The sequence below is a fragment of the Tupaia chinensis genome, unplaced genomic scaffold, assembly GCF_000334495.1.
Source record: "Tupaia chinensis unplaced genomic scaffold, TupChi_1.0 Scaffold000231_1, whole genome shotgun sequence".
NCBI classification, from domain to species: domain Eukaryota; kingdom Metazoa; phylum Chordata; class Mammalia; order Scandentia; family Tupaiidae; genus Tupaia; species Tupaia belangeri.
In genome coordinates, this window is record NW_006159706.1 from 3,196,805 (window position 1) to 3,218,683 (window position 21,879).

A 21,879-nucleotide genomic window follows, 5' to 3' on the forward strand; every position below is an offset into this window, starting at 1 on the left:
AAAGTGGAGACACCAGAGATAGTGTGAGAAGAGGGTGAGAAAGGGCAGAGGGTCAGAAATCCAAGAAATATATATATATATATATATATATGAGATGCTAGCCATGTGAGCTTTATAAAACTATAGCCCTGGGGATGTGAAATAAGGCTCCATCTCATTTCTGTGCGAACTGTTACATACTCTATAAATCAAAGGACTTTCACAAAGAGACAGCCTCAATCGCTGCCTTCCTCGTCATTACCTCCTGTCGGGACATGTGTAATAGCCTGCTAATTGGTCTCCCTGCTTCCTGCCTCTTGCTACTTCAACCTCAACTTCACATTGCCACCAGTTAATTTTCTACTGGAGCGAATCTGCCCCGTCACTCCCTTTTATGAAATCCTTCGTGTTTTTTCCACTGCCTGTAGCTGCATTAAGGTCCCCCTTCTGGGCCATCAGCGTCAGAAAAGCTTGGCAGATTCCTGGGCTCTGGGTGTCATATTTTAGGTGCCCTAAAAGGAGCCTGAGGCAAGGACTTGGATGTGAGGGGTGCATTTGACAGGGGAGTCCAAGAGGGGGTGGGGAGGATAAGACAGACAAAGAGAAAACTCCCGTGAGCACCTAAGGCTCCTTCCTGTTGGGGCTCTCAGAGGAACTCAAATATGCACCTGAGAAATGTCCCTCCATGAGGCGTCCCATCTAGGAAGGTCACTGCAAGTAAGTGGGGCACACACTTGCCCACGACTGGGGATGGCTGAAGGCCAGAGGTGGATCAGGCATCAAGAGCCTGCTAGGGGTGCTGTCGCTGTCTGTCTGTCTGCTTTGCTCATGGAAAAAATATTAGTCAGGGAAGTCATGACATATTTTTTGGTGTTTTTTTAGTGCATGATTTTCCAGACAACTCAATAAATAGATACACTTCTAAGAAGAAGTCCATTTGAAGGTCCCAGGTTCCACTCCAGGGACCTTCCTGAGCACTCTAGGTGTATGCGTGCCAGTGACCTGGGGCCGGCTAAGGCCTGCGGTGGATTGCAGAGTGAACACCCTGCTGGAGAGCACGCCCTTTACCCTTTCTCTCTTGTTCATGAAAGAAACGAATCAATACACTTTTCAAAATGTTCCTCCAGAGACTGGGAGGTTGGGGGCATTCATCTACTGCTAAAGGCTGCCTCGGGGGTATGGACACCCCAACATGTATGCAAAATGAGTGCACTCCTCTGGCAGAGGGCCCAGCAGGCAGCTGTCCTCACGTGAGGCGGCTGTGTGTGAGCAGAGGGGCGTGCAGCACGGAACTCTGGGGAATCCGCACTCACAACGCGTGCTCCAGACCATTCCTCTGCACGAGGAGGAGGAGAACTCAGGTGGATGGGGTGAATTCCAAACCCTTCCGCAAGATACACGGTAACCGTCACAGAAAGGTCCCTATCTGGCCTTCCTGTCTCCTTCCTTCCCAGCAAAGGTACCCCTACAGCACACAAGTACGCCGGTTCCTCAACCTGTGGGAATACGTTCCAACACCCCAGGTGAAGGCTGGAAACTATGGTTAATACCAAGCCCTTTATATATCATGTTTTATTTTTGGTAAAGAATTTTTAAAATTTAACTTTATTTATTTATTTATTTAAATTTAACCAGGGTGGGAGAGAGAGAAAGTGAGAAGCAAGATACACGGTAACCGTCACAGAAAGGTCCCTATCTGGCCTTCCTGTCTCCTTCCTTCCCAGCAAAGGTACCCCTACAGCACACAAGTACACCGGTTCCTCAACCTGTGGGGATACGTTCCAACACCCCAGGTGAAGGCTGGAAACTATGGTTAATACCAAGCCCTTTATATATCATGTTTTATTTTTGGTAAAGAATTTTTAAAATTTAACTTTATTTATTTATTTATTTAAATTTAACCAGGGTGGGAGAGAGAGAAAGTGAGAAAGCAAGCCGTCAGGTCCAGGACTCAAACCATGGTCAGCCACAGGAGAGTCCAGTGCCCTTACACCACCATGCCACCTGCTAGCCCCCTATATCATGGTTTATTCTGCACATACATGTCTATGATAAGGTAGGCACAGTAAGAGATTAACAACAACTACAATAAGATACAACGATTGTAACAATATGCTGGCATCGGCACTTCGGTGCTTGGGGGGCATTATGAAGTAAACCAGCGTAACTCGCACACACGCGTTGGGATGGGATGGCCCAGACGGCTACTGAGCAACTAACGGGTGGGCCGAGCACACAGTGACGATGCTGTAGACGAAGAGGTGATCATGTTTTGGTGGGACACAGAGAGGTGTCATCAGTCTACTCAGAACAGTGTGCCACTTAAAACTTATGAGTTGTCTATTTCTGGAATTTTCCATTGAACGTTGTTTGACTGTGGGTGACCACAGGTAACTGATCATGGCAAGTGAAAGCACGGGACAGGGGGGTGGCTGTATTCAACCCTTCTCCCGTCATGCTAAAATCAAGTCAGACCTTCTCTGGCTCTGGCCTAAGTGTCTCGTCCTCTTCATAGCAAAACTCTTTCTGTTACAGCGCTACACAGGAATAGAATACGTACCTCATACACTACACCGTACACATTTGGAATAGACAGCTTACTGCACTCTAACACGTGTGTACGCTGGTGATGTCATCTCCATGCTGAAGATAATGACAGGTACATCGCCCCCTAGAGTTCCCTCAGACCTCTTGGCGACCCCTCCCTCTCCAGCTCTTCCCCCAGCCCCGGGCAACCTCCCAGCAGCTTCCCCATCACCAGAGCCTATCTGTATTTGTGCTAGGGTCCTGCCATATGTCTTCATTTTTGCCTGGTTTCTTTCACCCAGCATACCTACACTGAGATTCCTTGTGCTGAGTGAATCAGTATTCTTTTCCTTTTTTTGATGAGCAATATTCCACTGCAAGGACGCCCCACGATTTGCCCATCGCCAGTCCAGCAAAGGCCTGTGACAGTCACTGTCACTGCTGCTCCTCCTCCCCTCCCCCTTCCCACTGCCCGTCTCCTGTTGGGTTTCTGCTTCCATGTCCACATGGAACCCACTTGGCCAAGGGCAATAACCAGGGTGCTAAGCATCCCTGTAAGTGTGGGATTCTGATTTACACCTGTTTTCCTAATCACCAATGGAGGCCTCCTTTCACTCTCGGAAGTGTCCTGGTCTGGACAATAAATGACAAGGTCTGGTGGACTGTCCAATCCAACAGGAAGTTCTTGGTCCGGTTTTTGAGCAGAATAGTGGCTGGGCAGTACAGTACTTGTACAGGTGGGGCCTCCTGCTCCTGGGCATTTCCTCCCCAGGCTTCTTTAACTCTGCACTCACCTGGTTTTCCCCCTGCCTGACTGGCTGCCTGCCCCTCCCCGGGCTCCTCTGCCAGGTCTGCTCCTCAGCTAGGCCTGGCTTCCCACTGGGGCTGCCCCAGGGTTTAATTTGGGGCCTCCTGGTTTTTCTGCCCTTGCCCACTAGGTGGTCTTGTCCTTGTGCTGATCACTTCCAGCTATTTTCATCTCCAACCCTGACTCTCTTCAAGTCCCATCAAGCTCCATGTGGTTGCTTTGCCTCTCTTCTGGAATATCTAACAAGTATCTCAACCTTAACTGGCCCCAAACAGAACCAACTCACTTCTCTCAAACCTCACCTCCCATCTTAAAATGGCTTCAACTCAGCTTCGATGGAGCAGTCGGTAGCTACTAAACTGTGGTGCTAGAGGCCACATGGCCAATCGTGGTTCGGATCCCAGGACCCATCAACTTGAAACTCGCTAGGCAAGCACGTATACTCAGGACCCTGATAAGCTAGAGGGCTAGGGAAGAGGATTGCAGTGTGATGAGACCCTGTCAAGGACACTCCCCTCGCCCCCACCAGTGCACACATGCTCTCTACCATAAATCAAATAAATAACCTTTAAGAAAAAGAAAAAATGGTTCTACATTCAACCAGTTGCCAAAACCTAGCCCTCCTTGGTTCTTCTCGCTCTTACTCAGTGTACCCACTGGCTCAGCAGGTCTCCTGCCTCTATTTTCAAAATACAGCCTGAATGCTGACCTCTCCCCCTTGAATGCATGGCTGTCACCATCTCTGGAGACACAGTCGTAGGCTCCTAACTGCTTCCACTCTGTACTGTCACCCCCCACACATACAACCCCCTACACACACACTTCCTTTCTATGCAGCAACTCAACAACTTAAGTCAGCTCTTGGCAGTGTCCTGTTTAAAACTGCCCAATGAATTCCTCCTGCACCGACAACACGTCCTGACTCCCTACAGGGGCCCGAGTTCTCTCTGACCCGGCTCCTGGCATGCGTCCCCTCCCCACCTCCCTCCACTCCTGATACGCTGGTCTAACTGCTGCCCTTTCTAGAACACTTACACAGAGGAGTCATGCCACAAGCTCATTTCCACCTTAGGACCTGGACACTTGCCTGAGGTGTTTTGCCCCAGATCCTGCAGCTTCGCTCGTTCTTGCCTTCAGAAACCTTCCCTGACCACAGGATCCAGTGCAGCCCCGGCCCACCTGGCCCCGGCCCGGGCCCCACTGCATCTTTTCTTTCTTTGCTGTCTCTGAAATGGTCATGTTGATCAGGTTTTTAACTCACATGTTAGCTCTCACACTCACAGCTAAGCTCCAAGACAGCTGCAGCCCGGCCAAACCTGCCCTGGAGCCTGGCACGTAGTAGGCACTCAACCATGACGCTGGAATTAACAGATGAATCAATTCCCGGGCCAGCACTGCCCTCTACCAGTGTTCTAAGAACAAACCTGATCAGAAAAACGGGAGCCTGTTGCTTTTCCCTCCAGATCATTTTCCATCTTGCTTTGGCTCCTGACCTGCTCCTGGGATCTGGGATCTGAGACCCCGGAGATGTGCACCTATACTTATTTCCCCCTCAGCTTTCCTGAAAGCGAGGTGAGTAAGTGCTAACTAAATTTCTAGCTCGCTGAGTTACAGAGGTTTCTGCAGCAATTGAGAATGAGGGCCATCAAGCCTGCGTTACACCGCAGGAACCCGGCTTCAATCATCCTATTGCAGGGTGGCAGGCTACTATTTGCCGACTGTCAGAAAAGTCGATCCTCAAAGCACTCTTTTACATGTTTATATGGATGTGTTCTCTGTTTAGCGGCGGCTCGGAGCAAGCGCGTGCTGTGAATTAATCAGGAACTCGCTACTGGAGAAGGACAGCACGGGCAGCTCTCAGTGACTGGTTCCGCAAAATTACCGCCATGGAAACATCTGACGAGACAGAAACACTCTCATTTAAGGGGGTGGTGGGGTACCCGGGCAGCACCCCAGTTTTGCATGGTTCTGAAGTTGGCATCCTGGCTTCCCTAACGGCATGGCTGCCTCCCAAGCCGGGTTCATCTGCCTTCCAGTAACAGTCTGACCTCTAGCCGTCTGCTGCCCAGCTCTCACCAAGGAGTCTGACTGAGAGGGGACCTTGGAGGCCAGTGGGCTGGGGCTGGGTGCAAACCCCAGTGCCTGCACAGGTCAGGCAGAAAAGAGAGGTGAGACGGTCCAGGTGGAGACCACCGCAGTGCGGGGTACACTGTGTGTGTGTGTGGTGGGGGGGACATGCTCACACTCTGTCTGATGGCATTGGATCTGAAACATTCACAGCTAACGAGCCATCTCTGGGGCTGGATTTGGCCTGAAGATCACCAGACCCTCAGAATTCCAGAGTGGAATCCCTGGTAGGGGACAATTATTAGGCACTTTCTCTGAACAGTCCAGGTTTAAAAAATAAAAGACTGTAGTAGTAGCTGTTCTTGCGCCAGCAAGGCAGGCATTAAGACCCTGTCTTAGGGATGAAGAGATTGAGGCTGGTGGCTTCCATAGCGTCACAGAGCAGGTGTGTGGTGGCCTCTGTGGCTGGCCTGCCCAAGGTCTTAATTGCCTCCTCCCTTCTGGTTGAGTGAGACTGTCAGAGGCCTTAGTCTTGGACTTGCTAGCCAGGCTACTGGCAGAATCACCTGCACTGGGTGGAATTCTGAGACCCCCCCACCCCCCAGTTTATTAATAATTTTTAAAGTCCCTACGGACCAATGGTCTCCTGGCCCCATCCTAGCCTCATCCTCCACGGGGTGGTGAGTGTGTGTGTATACGTGCTCACATACTTCCAGACTTTTCTCTACGTACTTGCATATGTACTGACGTTCCCACCAACATGCCTCTAGGGTTATGCTTGGAAGCTATATGAGACCCACATGTGCACCATGGAGAAAAGAGGGTGGCGGGTGCTACAGGCCCAGATCCCCTCGGCAGCCTTCAATAAAGCCCTGTATAAGAGATGCTTCTCTTTTTGTTATTATTTTTTTAAAGAATTATTTAATTTAATTTTATTCATTGTCACTATTTTATTTTATTTTTATTTTCTGAAATTGGCCAGAGAGAGATAGAAAGAAGGAAAGTGAGAAAGCAAGCTGCCAAGTCTGGGACTCAAACCATGGTCAGCCATGTGGGAGTCCAGCCGTCTTAACCATCACGCCACCTGCTGACCCCTTATTATTATTTTTAAGATTTTAATTTTATTTATTTTTCCATAGGGCAGATGTACTTGCCAGAGAGAAAGTGAGACAGAGACAGAAAAGTGAGAAATCACCCCCAAGGGGGCCTGCCATGCCACAATCCTTTCTCCTCCATTCTCCTCTCAGGATTTTGAGCATGCATGCACACACACCCAGTGTGATTTTTCAAGCCACCAAGCCCAGGACTTAAACCACAGTCGGGAATGTGGGAGCCCAGGACCTTAACCAACGTACCAAGTGCTGGCCTCAAGGGATGTCTTCAGGAAATGGATCCAGGGAGAAATCCTCTCACTCCTAAGAACCAGCCTGCTTTTCCTTCCCAGTAACCAGGACTTTACACCTGGGCTCTTTCCTCCTTGGACCCAGCTTCTAGGAAGTTCAGGGTGAAAGTCCACCCTGCTGCCCACCTTAACTGTCAGAACCATTCGTGCATGTGTGTTTGTGTGTGTCCCTTTTATTTCCTTGGTGCAGATACTTTCTTCTAGAGACCACTAGAGTGGTCTTTGCCCCTTTTATATGCACTGGTTTTCAAAAGGACACCTTGAAACTCTGGCTGGCACGTGGTTAATGGCCACACCTTTTCTGGCCCACATCTTGCCTTTATCCTCCTCCTTTACAGCTGATGAGAACCAACCATGTGGAGACTGTTATGCATTTTTAATACAACAATATTAATATTATTTCAATCTAAGTAATTTAATTAACTCAGTAAGGCCACTTTCCTCCCTGGCCCCCGTGTAGAATGACATGTTTCCTCCAATGAGCACACAAACTGCTCAGCAAAGATTAATGGCGGCGCGGTTCCCTTGCGACAATAACCAAAGCAGAGCTGGGGGCTTTAGCATTCCAAGTCACGTTCCCCAGAGCAGAACACCTGCCTCCAGGCAGCCAACACATCCAGCAGAAACAATCTGGGAGGGCACTGGCGAGGCCCAAACGCAATGCCAGGCGGGCTCACTGAAGCAAACGGTGCCTTGGCATGGATACGCAACTGGAGTCGGACCAGATAGATGTGCACCACCTGGTCTTCACGTCTAGCCCTGGGGGCCACACTGAAGGTGTCCCACGCTTGGCAGTTCTGCCATTATCTGGGAGCACACACTGGCCCCACCACTCAGAGACAACTTGAACTGCTGCCTGGCCTGGTCTCTGCCCAGAAGTGCTGGTTCCAGAACAGGAGGGATCTAGGGGCTCTGGCTGATTGTGAGGGCTTAGGGTTTGCTTCTTAGACTTGGCACTTCTATCTCCGCCATAGGTCCATTGGGACATGGGGGCTTCAGGAGGTGAGCTGCAGCTGCCCAGAGGGCCACCACGTGTGCTTCCAGACCTGATTCAGAGCCAACTCCTTCAGGAAACCCCTGCCCTCCCTGTCTCTCCCTCCTCCCCAATTCCAGGTGAGTAGAGGGTCTTCCTCCGAGCTCTCGGAGTTGGGCTTGCAATCTGGCTCTTTGCACCTACCACCTAGCCAGGGTCCACACATGCACACCTGGACTCATCCACATGGACCCTGCCCTCCAAGGACAGAGAATGGCCTACTCCTGTCTATCCTGATGCCCGGTTCTGGAGACCGGACCTGCTCTTTTCCTGGGGCACCTAAATGTAAGCCACAGGGAGTTCTAATTTCACTAGGGAGGAGGCGTCAATGGCCTTTCATATGTCCCTTAGGAGGAAGACCCATGCAAACCACTCTTTGTGATGGGCTATCCCCCAGTCTCGCTTCATCTGGCTGAGGTATCCACAGCCCAGGTAGCAAGGCAGTTTGACCAATGGGTGCTACATCTGGGCTTGCATGAGGACAGTCTGTTTCTGCAGTGAGTCTGACGCCTTCAGAGGCCACCACTTGGAACCCAAGGATGATGTCACACAGAGACTAGAGATCAGTGATGGAGGGAGGCAGATCCTGATAAGATCATGTGAACTCCCGTTTTCTGCTGTACCTGACGACAGTCACCCCATACTCTTCAGTTAGATGAGCCGAAGAGCTCTCTTTCGTGCTTACCCAGTGCTGACTGGATTTTCTGTCCTTTGGTACCACGAGAATCCTGGTGGACACGCTAACTGATTTCTGAGAACTTTGTCAATAAACACAGCCACTGAACTAGTCCTGGTGAAGGCTGGCAGGAGGCAGGTGGGAGTCTCCACCTTTCAGAAGGTCTGGGATTTATCTCGCTGCCCTCGGCCAGCACCTGAACATGAGTGAGCAGCCATGCCCTGCTCAGACATCTCTCCCTGGTCTGCACAGCACAGGGTGCAGGCCTCAGCTTCTATCCTGCACCTACTCTCGTTCTTTTCATTTTTATTTTAAAAATTTCTTTCTTTCTTCTGTGAGTGAGAAAGAGACAGATAGGGACAGAGAAACAGACACTGGACAGGGCCTTTATGCCATGCTCCACCCCCAGCCCCAGTTAGCCCCAGATCATAGTCCTGTGCACACCTGGTGTGCTCAGGGAGGACTCTGAACATGAACTGGAACTTCCATGTGGGTCAGCCTTGCAGAACATTTTGTTATCACTATGCCACCAGAAAGGCAAGGACCCTCGACAAGGTCTCACACTGTAATCCCCACCACCAGCTCCCCAACCAATCAGGATAATGGACGTGTGCACCTGGGTGAGACTGGTTGACTAGGGAACAAATCCATGCTCTTCCACAAGGATCCAGCGTTCCCTGGGATGTGCATTAATGCCGTGCCACTGGGCTGAACCAACTCATTCTGGTGGGAATAGAGTCTGGCTTTGGTCTCAACCTTTTGGACCCCTGCTCACCCCTGAGCTTGCTGGGACTCCCATGGCGACCATGCCTATATCTGTCTGAGTCCGGATGCTCCCTCTGATAAGTAATGTTGGCCTAGGCCAAGTCTAAAGTCAACACCTCAGGAAGTCTCCCATACAACGGGGCCAGCCCTCTTTGCACCAGCCATTCTAAGCTGCTGTCATGCTTTGCAGGTCCAAGGGTGCCCAGATGCTGCCAGATGGGACAGCTAGTCAGGCCACAGTGACTCAGGTGACCAAAGTTAAGTTAGACCTTTGATTTCAAAGTCATTGCCATGTTTGATCTTGATTTGCATCCTGATTCAAGCCATCCAAGTATTAAAAAAAAAAAAATTGAGACAATTAGGGGTATTTAAATATGGAGTGGGTGTTTGAGCATAGTAATTAATTATCGTCAGGCATGATAGGGGCATCGGGTTATATAAAAATAAACAAACTCACTCCTTATTTGTTTGAGATGCATACTGAAGCATTTGTGAGTGAGATGGTATGATAGCTACAAATGTTACTTTCAACTGTTGGGGGAAAGATGAAACAAGAATGGCAGAATGGTGATAATTATTGAAGCTGGTGATGGATACAAGGGGCGTTATGAAACTAATCTCTCACTTTTGCATTCGTTTGAAAATTTCCTCCCAGAAAAGGGCATTGCTTAAAATGCAAATACCATCATGGGACGAACAGTCTCCCCATGGTAGTCTGCGAACAATGCCCCTCACCCACACCAGCAACCTGAGGTAGACTACGCCTCAAGCCTTCTCTCTCAGTGCCCCCTCCTCTCTGCTCCAGTCCCCAGACAGCAGCCACATTGGTCTTTTAAATTTCTTAATCAGGGGCTAGGTAGTGGCATAGCAGTGCCCATAGGTCCAGCTGCACTGCCCAGGGTTCACATCCCAGAACCTCCTGGTGCATGTTGGCCATACGCTTGTGCCCATGATCTGGGGCTGACTGAGGCTGGGGGTGCACTGCAGTGTGGGGACACTGTTGGGGGTGCTGACTCACTCTAGCTCTGTCTCTTATGGAAAAAAATAAATAAACTTAAAACAAATTCCTCAGTCAGATCATGCCACCCCACTGAAAACCCTCCAGCGATGACACTAATAGCTAATACTCGCATTGAGCACACAAAGGCCGGGAATTGTTCAGAGCATGTTACACGCATTCACTGAATAATACTGACTCATCCATCAGATGAAAACGAGTAACTTGACCAGGGCCACCTGGAGTGCTCCTAGGTGGCAAGCTCTGACACCTTGCCTTGACCATCCCTCATTGAGCTACTTTCCAAATAAGGTCAGAATATGCCAGGCCCACATGACCTGGTCCCCACCTCCTTTGGGACTGCCCCTTAAACTCCTTTGTTCACCATGCTCCAACCATCCAAGTACACCACTGTCCTGGAACTGGCTGAGTATGCTCCCACCACAGAGCCATTATACTTGCTATGTACCCCCCGCCCCCCGGTCATGCTCTTCCCACATGCCATGCCCCATGGTCGCTCCTTCTCAGCCAGCTCCCGGGGAGGCCTCTGACGACTCTGCCCAAAGTAGCCCTATGCCTCTCGTCCTTCCATGCCGCATTCACTGAACCACTGTATTGTCTCCAGAACACTCAGCACTACCTCAAGTGATGCTGCTCAAGTATGTCCTTGTTTATTGGCCCTTCTCCACCAGAAGGGACAGGGCTGTGTGGAAGGGTCTTGTCTATTTCTTCACCAAGTACTCTGAGCACCAAGACTCATGCAATCCAATACAGAAGTCACCAGCTGCACATGGCTATTTTAATTAAAATTAGATAAAATTTGGAGCTAGCAGGTGGCATGGTGGATAAGGTGCTGGATTCCACATGGCTAAATGTGTGGTTTGAGTCCTAGACCCAGCGGCTTGGAAAACACATTGCACGTGCATGTGTGTCCAAAAATCTCAAGAGGAGAATAAAGGAGAAGGGATTGCAGTGTGGCTGTCTCCCCTGGGGGGTGATTTCTCACTTCCCTCTCTCTCTCTCTCTCTCTGTGTCTCTCTCCAGTGGACACATGTGCCCTATGGCAAAGAAATCTAAAAACAAAAAGAAAAGATAAATAAAAACTAAAATAATAAAATTAAAAATTAAGTACAATTTAAAACGTAATTTCTCAATTCCACTAGTCACATTTCAAGTTCTCCACTTTGGCCAAGGCCTGCCTTTCCTCTCTAACCTACACTCAGCCTGTGTCTACTGTTCTGGGCAGGTGGATATGGCATATTTCTATGGTTGCAGAAAGTTCTAGAGGGCAGACTGGCCTAGACCACTTGATGTGTCACTGAAATAAACCCTAGGGAAGTGCAACATTCATCCATTCATTCAAAAACCACTTAATGGGCATCATTCCATCCTGTCCGGGTGCTCACTGCTGAGACCAGGCTGGGGGGTGGCATGTGTGTGCCAGGGCTGTGAATGAAGATGGCGACAGCGAAGATGGTGATAGGGTGCCTGTTTTTACTGAGAGGTGACACCCTGTGGTAGATAAGTCATATGCTTGCTATAAAGGAAAACAGATGGACCATAAGGACCTTCTGGAAGCCTGTGTTTTATTATTCTACTATAGAAGAGAGGCGATTAGTCACATTCCCCTCCCAGCTCTGCCCCTTTCATTCCACTAGCTGGGCGAGTCATTTAATCTGTGGAAACATCAAAAAGACATGACGAACATGTTATCACATTCTCTCCTGAGTCCAGAACAGACATCACTAATTAATCACAGCACTTTTTCCTCAATAAACCAGAAGGAAGATTCCAGATCCTTCTATAGACAGCACTCTGGGCAGCCATTTCCAATCAGAGTTGGCAAAGGAGACATGGTCTATTGGCCATGTGGGATCTCTTAGCTCGAGGCCTGGCTTCTTCATCAACAAGAGGAGGAACTCCACCACCCACTCGCAGGGCTGTGGGAGGTGGTGGTGGTTCACGTGTTCAGGTATTTGGGCACCGAGTACTGTATTTACTGAGTGCCGACTGGCTGCCTCACGTGTGTCTGAGATCTGCAGCACTGGGGAATAGCAGTTGCCACAGCAGACACGTCTGAGTGCTGCCTTCTGTGCTCTGCTGTGGACCGCGTGTGGCCTCCACATCCTTACTTTCCCTCTCAATCCCTATCCCCTGGGCTAGCTCACACTCATTGTGTCACCTAATGAGGGGGAAAGGAGCCCATAAATGCTGGCCTGCAGATTTAACAGGCAGCATATTTTCCAATAAAAAAAAAAAAAGACTCCCCTTTTTCTGTCCCTTCTTTTCTTACATTCTAAATAAGCCTTGGCTGGATTAGCTCCTCACATTTAACTTTCCTCCTTGGATTCCCATACACAAAACACTGTATTAACAAGCCGTGTCTACCAGGCCGAGCTATATTTCCTATAAACTCACATTTTATCTCCTCTAAAACACACAGTAATAGCATCCTCTGGAGAATATTAAATCAAACCAACCTGCAGCTGCATTGGTTTGCGCTCTTCTGCCCCCGGTAAAATTCTGGCAACAGATGGGTGTGCGTTACATAAGCGGTGGCCTGGCAGGGACTGCAGTCCTGACTCCCTGACTCCAGCCTGTCCGTAGAAAGATCTCGCTGTCTAATCCCCACAGCCACCAGCTCCCCAAGCACCAGCATCAACACCTTGACGCTCCTGAGGGGTTCTTAAAATCCTGCTCCTTTTTAAAAATTCTGTACACACAAGAAAGGCTGAGTGTAGGTTAGAGAGGGAAGGCAGGCCTTGGCCGAAAGGATGAAGCTTATGTTCTTTGTAATCCAGCACATAAAATCTGCTTTCCTAGGCCTGAGATATATATTTAGTGCCAGGGCCAAGCTATAGGGTGCAGACTCGGGCAGCTGACACTGTTCCGTTACGCATTCCAGACGGTAAGATGACCAGTGCCAGGAAGTGCCGAGTGGGACCTGGAATGATGCTCAGAGTGCACTGTGGCTGTGCAGGGCTGGGGCTCCCTGTGAGGGCGGCCTGGAGCAGCCAAGGGGCCACAGGTAGCAAGGGAGCAAGGGGGCAAGAGGAGGCTGGCACCTTTACCCACAGAAACTTCCCCACGTTTTTTGGCACTTAGGACTTCTCAACAATTTTAAATTTTAGGCATTTGTTTAAAAAGATAAAAACACTAAACTAAAAAGGGGGGGGCAGACAGTGGTGCAGTGGTAAAACTTGATGCTCTGAGGCTTACGCACATGGGAAGGTTCTTGATTTGCATCCAGAGACCTTCCTGAGTGGGTGGGCATGTGTGTGCCCTGTCCAGGGTAGGTTGGGTGAATCACAGTGTCAGGACCCTGTGGAGAGTATTGTCTCCTCTCTCTTTCTCTCATTTGCTCAAGTTAGGAATAAGTAAATAAACTCAAAAACCAGAAATCAGAGAAAGCTTTCTGCTGTTTCTCTGTGCAGCACAGTGTGTGACCAGAGCCAGCAGGACCATGTCTGCCACGCTGCCTGCAGCTCCCGGTGCCTCGCAGACCGCGGGCGCTCAAGGCACGTTTACTGGATATGGAAAGGTTAATGCAACTGCTTATGGGTTACGGGGAGCACAGGCTCATTCATTCACCAACCACTCGTTTCTCCTTTGAACAGAGCAGTAGTAGAGAAGACTCAAGGTGTCCAGGGCAGGTAGGGTGGGGCAGGTGTGAATTTTGGTACAGGGCATGACAGAGCATACATATTCATGAGGTCCAGAAAGGGGGCAGGGTCAGCTCCCTGGACAAAGTGCTGCCTGCATGTTCCAGGAATATGAGGCAGACAGGCAGTTTGAGTTGTGTGCGATGGGAGGGGCCAGGGATTAGGCTAGTAATTACCTTGAGTGGGGAGGGAACCAGCCCAGCTGGTGTCCGGGAGGGTGGTGTGAGCAAGGGACAGAAATGACAAGAGAAAAGACAGAGCAGGCATCTGGGGATTAAGAGGCTCTGATGTCACATTCAGGGTTTGCCCTTGACCTCCTAGGTCAAGGGAGTTTCTGTGCATTGGAAGCCGCAGAGAACCCCGGGCAGAGCTGAGGCTGTTGCACACAGACTGGAGGGCTGGCCCAGGGGCTGGGTGGACAAGCAGGAGGCATATTCCTCCTCACCTCCTTGGCTTCGCACACGCTGGTCTCTCCAGCTGGATGGACTCTCTCCTTTTCTGCCTCAGCTCTCTGCCGCTGTCTCTCTGCACCACAGCTCAGCTGTGTGTTCCTTCAAGAACCTTCCCTGATCCTTCCGGGCCTGAGGAAGCTCCCTCATCCACACTCCATGCAATCAGGAGTGTGGCAAGTTCCAGCTCAAAGATGAGTTTCATTGAACTATATGGTGGTTTAAAAAGAAGTTAGATTAACTCGTGACATTTACGAACCAGGCAGGCTCATAGCAAAACTCAGATTTCCAGCTCACCAGGAATGTTTACAAGATTCAACAGTACTGACTCAGTCCTACAGACCAACCATTATTTAAGCTGCAAAGTGGCCTTCCTTTTACCTGGAGCCTGGGCTTGCAAGTCTGCCACAGTCCTCACCACTCCCTAGTGCCTCTCTAGAAATACTGAGACTGAGAATCAGTTCCTATTTATCCTCTCACTGGTACTATTGCTTTCCTTACAGAAGACGTGAAAGGAAAGTAAGACAATTCTCATCCTGATTGTCAGTCATTAGAGGGGAATCAGGACAGGCAGAATGAGTTCTTGCCCTTCCTCACTTGTTTAGTTCTCTGCTGGATCCCTGGGGTGTCAGAATCTGAAACCCTTGGTTCTCTGGGTTCACCTTCATCAAGGCCCCCATCATGATATATTATGCTTCTACATTTACTTGTCTGACAGCTTTTAGACCAAGAGTTCCTCCAGGGGACGGGCTGTGTCTTTCACATCAGTATCCTCAGAATTCATCACGAAGCCTGATGTCGAGAGTATACGTTCTCATACACATTGAATGACGGAACACATGCAAATGAATACACGAAACAGTGCAAGAGACGGAAGGACGGGGGCCCGGATGCAGGCAGTAGCGGGAGGGTAGACAGTGTGAGGTTGGAACGGAGTGCAGAGATCTGGAAACCAGAGGGATGACAGCCAGAGGTGAAGAGCCTGGCTATCAGAGTGGGGGCCACACGCCAGGAAGACTGGCACGCCTGGTTAGACACACTGCATCCAAGACGGTGCCCCAGACCTGCTGAATTAGAACTCTCATTTCAGCACGCTCCCCAAGCGGGTCACTGCAGATTGATACTGAGAAATCACAGGAAAGAAAAGGCACCTAGGGTCCTAAAGCCTGTGCTCAAATTCCATTCTGTGGCTCACTGGCTGTGTGATGGGGGTGGGAGTGGGGTGGAGTTATATAATCTCTCTGAGTCTGTTTCCTTATCTATAAATGGAGTCTCAGTTCATATTTCCCCATGTCCCCCAAAGGGCAGCCTGACATCACCCCAAACCTTAGGAGTCAGAAGCTCTGTTCCTGGTGGCTCTGGCGAATGCAGTGTGAAAACACTCATGAGGAAGGACACCAGGGCCTCTTCGTACCCAGCTTGCAAAGGCCGGAATCAGGCGATTGGCAAACTGCTACGTGCTGCCATCAACCAAGTCCCCAGCGAGGAACCAGAGCCGGTTACTTACGCCGTCAGTCGTCCAGTAATTCCAGATCCTGATCTTGGCCAGACCGAAGTCGAGCAGCCGTCTCGTGTTGCGGATGACAAAGAAGAGCTGGAGTGGCGGGTGGAAGGGGCAGGTCCACAAGGAGGGGTCTTTCTTGGTCTGAAAAGGCAGCAAGAGCAGGGGGTTGTTAGGCGCATTTCTGCCGCCAAGGTAAAGAGCTGCCACGATGGCTAATGGGAACCAGGAGACGTCTGGGGGCAGGAAGCCAGGCCACCTTCGCTACATAATCCTGGGTGGGGTCTTAGACCTCATCCCACCTGGACTACACTCATAGCAGGTTACTGACCCTGCCCTGCATAAAGCTGCCCCCTGGCTGCCCCTCTGATCTGCCAACCAGACCAGCTGAAATTGCAGCGGGCTTTATTTTAATCAACTTAATCAGCTTGGAGGAGCACTCTGGGGTGGGGGGTGGGGTGGGAAGAGACTAGAGGGAAGGATGGAAAGGAGCCACCACCCGCGCTGTTTGATTAACCTGTCAAACAGAGCCTTTGATTTTCTTTTGTAAAACTCTGTTGAATTTTTAAAATTTAAAAATAGAAAAGAAAGAAGCTGGCTCAGGCGTTCATTGGGATGGGGCCATGGCACCAAGCCTTGGGATTTATTCTGTTCCCTTTCAGGGTGTTCAACCCCAAGGCCTCCGTGTGCAGATTCCAGCAGCCAAGGCGGCAATCCCAGGCCAGAGGGTAACAGAGCGGGGAAGCCACGCTGTCATTTTCATTTGCACCAACAAAATTTCATGTCCTGAGTGCTTTGGATACAAAAACAGCCACCTTAGGGGACTTTTCACAGCTCCAGCCACCTCCTCTCCTGAATCTCTGTCCCTGTCTTTTATTCTCCATCAGAACAAAACTTAACTGCTGCTGCCAAACTTGTCCGCACAGGCTCAACCTCAGCCTCAGCACAAGCTGGGCCTCAGCTTGCAATACTCTTCCCACCCTTCTCGCCCTGAGAAATCAGCTGAAATGTGATGTGGCCTCTGCTGTCACTTCTTCCCTGACACAGCCACTCCTTCCTCTAGGCTCCCTTGACTCCTTGGAATACCTAGGGAGAACAGTCGCCCCAGTGTCCCCCAATGAAGTGCCACACCCCTCCCAGCTGTGAGCACCTAGGCATTGAGCACCGTTCCTTGGCACACAGTAAACGCTCAAAAATCTTTCAAGAATGAATAAACACCTAAGTGAATGGATAAATGAAAAGCACCTAATATCCTTTCATTCAAACTTTTGAAAAGAGACTGTCAGCTGGATCTGGCTTACAGAGGTATTTTGCTTGATTCATTAAAAAAAAATTTTTTTAAAGGATAAATTCATTGTCAACACAAAAATGGGGCAATTTTCCCCAAGAGCCAGATTTCTGGCTTCTCTGCAGACTTCAAAGACACAGTAGCTCAGAGTCCCCCACATGACCTTCTCCTGGCTCCATGAGCATTACTCCTGAAGCCAGGTGGCCACTCTTCAGCACCCCACAGTCTCCACCACTGTCTGTCACCTGCTCACTGTCCAGTTATATCTCTGCCTGATCCCTGCCGGGACCCAAGGGTCCCAACTCCCACAGTGAGACTGAAGCCCTGGTCACTTTGGGGCCCTTGCTTAGGGGCTGAACCGTCACAGCAAGTCCCACGAGCCAATAAGCAACCACCGCGTGTCTGGCATTGGCTGAGCTGTCCCTATATCCAGAAGGAGCACCGTCCTGTATTTAAGAACATCTCAACAGCCTCCCCGTAACCAGGAACATGGCTGCCACTTGACAGCGCCAGAGAAGGAGAACTGGCTGACTCTGGGGTTGTGTTGACCCCCAGGAGATGGGAAGCCCAGGCTCCAGCTGCGGGGGAGTACAGAGGGGGCTTGTTGCAGAGACAATGGTGCCTTTCAGGAGGGAGGAGGTTGCTTTGTTAAGGGGGAGAGATGAGTTCCAGGGGTTCTGACTTATTCTGGCAAGGTTCTCAAGCTCTGCAAGAACTTTTAGTGCTCTGGGCAGCTGCGAGGGGTCACGAAACCACATCTCCAAATCCAGTGGCCGGATCTCACTCCTTCCCTAAGTTGGGCCCTAAAATGGGTCACTGCAGCTGCTTGACAAAGGGAAGAAACTGAAGGCTGACCCTTGGATGTGGGTGAGGGGGGAAGTAATTGATTTCCCTTCCCGTTTCTGTCAGCAGGAGGACTAACAAGAGGACTAAGTGGGAATTGTGGCGTTCAAAGTCAAAGAACATTAACCTGCGGATAACTCTGGGCCTCATTAGCAACAGAGCCTTCTGATGTTCCCTCTCCACAGACAGAACCTCCGAGAGAAAAAGGCCGGTGGGAGGCCACGGAGGGCTGACCCAGTGCATGCTGGGAAAAACCCTAGGTGCGAGGCCAGCAGCCAGAGCATCTACGGCTCCCCACCCAGTGCATGCTGGGAAAAACCCTAGGTGCAGGGCCCCCCCAGCCACAGCAGGTGGGAAGCAAAACGGACGTGAATCAGGGCACCTTGACGCTGTTGTTACTGCACTAAGTTCTCTTGGTGCCCGGAGAGGTGAGGAGCGCAGTAAGCCCTGTGCTATGGAAGGAAGACCAAAGCTCCACAAGGGGTATGATTTTCCCAAGGTTGCTCAACGCCCACACCACAGAGTGAGAACTTGAGCCTAGATGTCTAATTCATTAATTCATTCTGTCTCCATCTGGATTCTCCTGGAAGTGGACCCTGAGGCAAGGATCCGAACATAAGTAGTTTATTTAGACAGTGAGGGAAACACAATGGGCAAGAGGACTAGAAGAGGGAATGCAACCCACAAACCATGTCAGCCAGCTAGTTGCTCCTGTGGGTGACGGAAGCTTAATCCCACCAGGGAATCTGGGAGCCAGTGTGGAACAGGCCTCAAAGGACCTCCACCCACGGGACAAGGGAGCTGGGGTATTTATACCCCAACTCCCACAGTGTTGGTTGAGGGCTTCAATCCCCCCCTTCATTTGGGCGTGCTGCATGGGAGGCAAAGTGGGCCCTGAAGGCCAGAAAAAGAATCCTCCAGGAGAGAAATGTCAGTGCTGGCAGTTGGAAGAGCAGCCAGCGGGAGCAGTAGGGAGAGGGGTGTGGGCAGACACCACAGCATCTGCTACACACTTGCCCAACAAATACCAAGTCCCCCTCGGTGGGGCAGACGATGAGCTAGAGGCAGGGCATGTGCAGATGAGCCCGGCCCACCAGGTCCCACCAACTCTGTGCTGGGAGGGAACGCAAACAAGTAAAACCTCCACAAACAAAAAAGAAAATCAAGCAGGGATAAGTTCTGTGAAGAAAAGAGCAAATTATTAATGGTGAACGGAACCGTTATTTTAGAATGGGTGGTCAGGAAGGTAACTCCTTAACCAAAGGTGCGTTTCTATGTTGGCATTCCTAACACAAATCCGCATAGCTACAGGGAGATCATGGACTGCCCTTGGAACAAATCCCAATCTAATAAATGAGTGCATTAAAAAGGAGCACACTGTTGACATATACAACGATTGGAAGGATGTCAAGGGCGTTATGCTGAGTGAAAAAAGCCGATCTCTTTTTTTTTTTTTTTTTTGAGAGGTTTTCGCTATAGGGCGCATGCGCTCGCCAGACAGACAGAGAGAGACATAGAGACAGAAAGCGAGAAATCACCCCCCAGGGGGGATGGTCACGCCGCAATCCCTTCTCCTCCATTCTCCTCTCGGGATCTTGGGCACGCACGCATACGTGCCCGGTGTGAGTTCTAAGCCACCAGGTCCGAGATGTGAACTGCGGTCGACTACGTGGGAATCCAGCGACATAGCCATTACACCAACTGCTGGTTCCCAAAAAAGCCGATCTCAAAAAGCTTGCACACTGTATGATTCCATTCATACAGCACTCTTGAGATGGCAGGCAGTCGGGACACAGAACAGGCCAGATCAGTGCTGGGGGGTATGGCTATAAATGGGGAGTCTGAGGGAGTTTCCTCTGTGTGACGGAACTGTTCACAATCCCACACATGTGATAACACCACACAGAACTCTACACACACACACACACACACGCACACACACACGAGCACAAGGTCTAGACCCTATACCAATGGCCAGGTCCTGAATTTGACAATGTACTATAGTTGCAAAGGATGTTACCATTGGGGAGGAGGGGGCTGAGGAAAGGCACATGGGATCACTCTGTCCTCTTCCAAATCTGAAATGTTGGGTCAGCAGGTGGCATGGTTGTCAAGGTGCTGGACTCCCACATGGCCAACAGTGTTCAAGTTCCAAACCTGGTGGCTTGAGAATCATGCCAGGCCTGTGTGTATGCATGCCCAAAATCCCAGGAGGAGAACAGGGCAGAAGGGATTACAGTGTGGCCATCCCCTCCAGGGGATGATTTCTCACTTTCCCTCTCTCTGTCTCTGTCGAGTGAGTGCACACATGCACTCTATGGCAAAAACCTAAAACAAACAAACAAAACTGAGATGTAATTCACGTGCCAGAAAATTCACCCTTTTAAAGGTGTACAATCATTGATTTGTTTTGTTCCGGTGTATTCACAGGGTTGTGCGACCTTCACCACTATCTTCTTCTAGCATATTTGTATTATTCCCAAAAGAAATCCCGTGCCCATTAGTGGACACTCCTCATTCCTACACCCCCACCATAGCTCCTGGCAATCGCTAATCTATATCCTTTGTGTCTCCATGGATTTTGCCCATTCTGGACATTTCATGTAAATGGAATCACATTATATGCAGCCTTCAGGTCTGGCTTCTTTCACTTAGGATGTCTGCATGGTTCATTCATACTATAGCATGTATCAGCACTTTATTCCTTTTCGTGGCCGAATAATATTCCATTGTACACATACACAGTACCATGTTTCCTTTATCCATTCAGTAGTTGATAAACATTTAGGATGTTTTCAACTTTTGGCTATTACAAATAATGCTGCTATGAATGCTCATGCACAATTTATTTTTTCTTGGAGGGATTTTTGATACAGGGTGTACATGTTCCATGCACAAATATTTTTATGAACATGTTTTTATGGGTTGTTGGGAAAGACATGAAGCACTTTTCCATAGAAAAATATGTCATGACTTTCCTGATAACCTAAGAGTTCTCTTGGATATACACCTAGGAGTGAAACTGCTAGGTCACAGTGTAAATTTGCATTCAACTTTTTTTTTTTTTAAGAATTATTTAATTTTACTTATCTTTAAAAAAATTTTTTTTGCACTATTGCTACAGGGCACATGCACTCACCAGGGAGAGACAGAGAGTGAGAGAGAGAGAGGGAGAGAGAGAGAGAGTGAGAGGGAAAGTGAGAAGGCAAGCCACTAGGTCTGGGACTCAAACCACAGTTGGCCATGTGGGAGTTCAGCACCTTAACCATCACGCCACCTGCTGGCCCCTATGTTCAACTTTTTGAGGCACTCCCAAACTGTTTTCCACAGTGGCTGTTCCATTTTATTGTTACATTTCCATCAGTAAAGAATGAAGTTTCCAGTTTCTCTGCATGTTCACTGACATGTACTTTCTGCCATCTTTTTATTTTTTTTAAGTTATTTACTTTAATTCCATGTGCTATTATTATTATTATTATCATTTTAATCTGACCAGAGAGAGACAGAGAAAGAAAGAAAGGGAAAGTGAGAAAGCAAGCCACCAAGTCTAGTACTCGAACTGTGGTAGGCCATGTAGGAATCCAGCGCTTTTAACCACCACACCACCTGCCGGCCCCTCTATCTTTTTTCTAAAGTATAGCCATCACATTGGGTGTGAGATGCTATCTAACTGTGGTTTTGATTTACATCTCCCTAAGGGTTAAGGATGTTGAGCATCTTTTCATGTGGTTGTTAGCCATTTGTATATTTTCCTGCATAAATGTCCAATTCAAAGTCTGTTGCGGGGGGCGGGGGCAGTGGGTGGTGAGGTGGTTAAGGAGCTGGACTCCCATAGGGTGGACCACAGTTTTTTTTTTTTTTGGGGGGGGGGGGGTTTCCCTAA

General features: G+C 49.5%; 1 protein-coding gene across 4 annotated transcripts in view; it reads right to left on the reverse strand.

Annotated features, from left to right (window-relative positions):
- KATNIP (katanin interacting protein) overlaps window positions 1-21,879 on the reverse strand; it is a 225,682-nt gene that overhangs the window by 43,332 nt on the left and 160,471 nt on the right. For all 4 annotated transcript variants that reach the window (XM_027771785.1, XM_027771786.1, XM_006148283.2 and 1 more), the window contains one exon: window positions 15,872-16,009. In XM_027771785.1, the coding sequence (XP_027627586.1) occupies window positions 15,872-16,009 (138 nt within the window). The remainder of the gene's footprint in view (window positions 1-15,871; window positions 16,010-21,879) is intronic.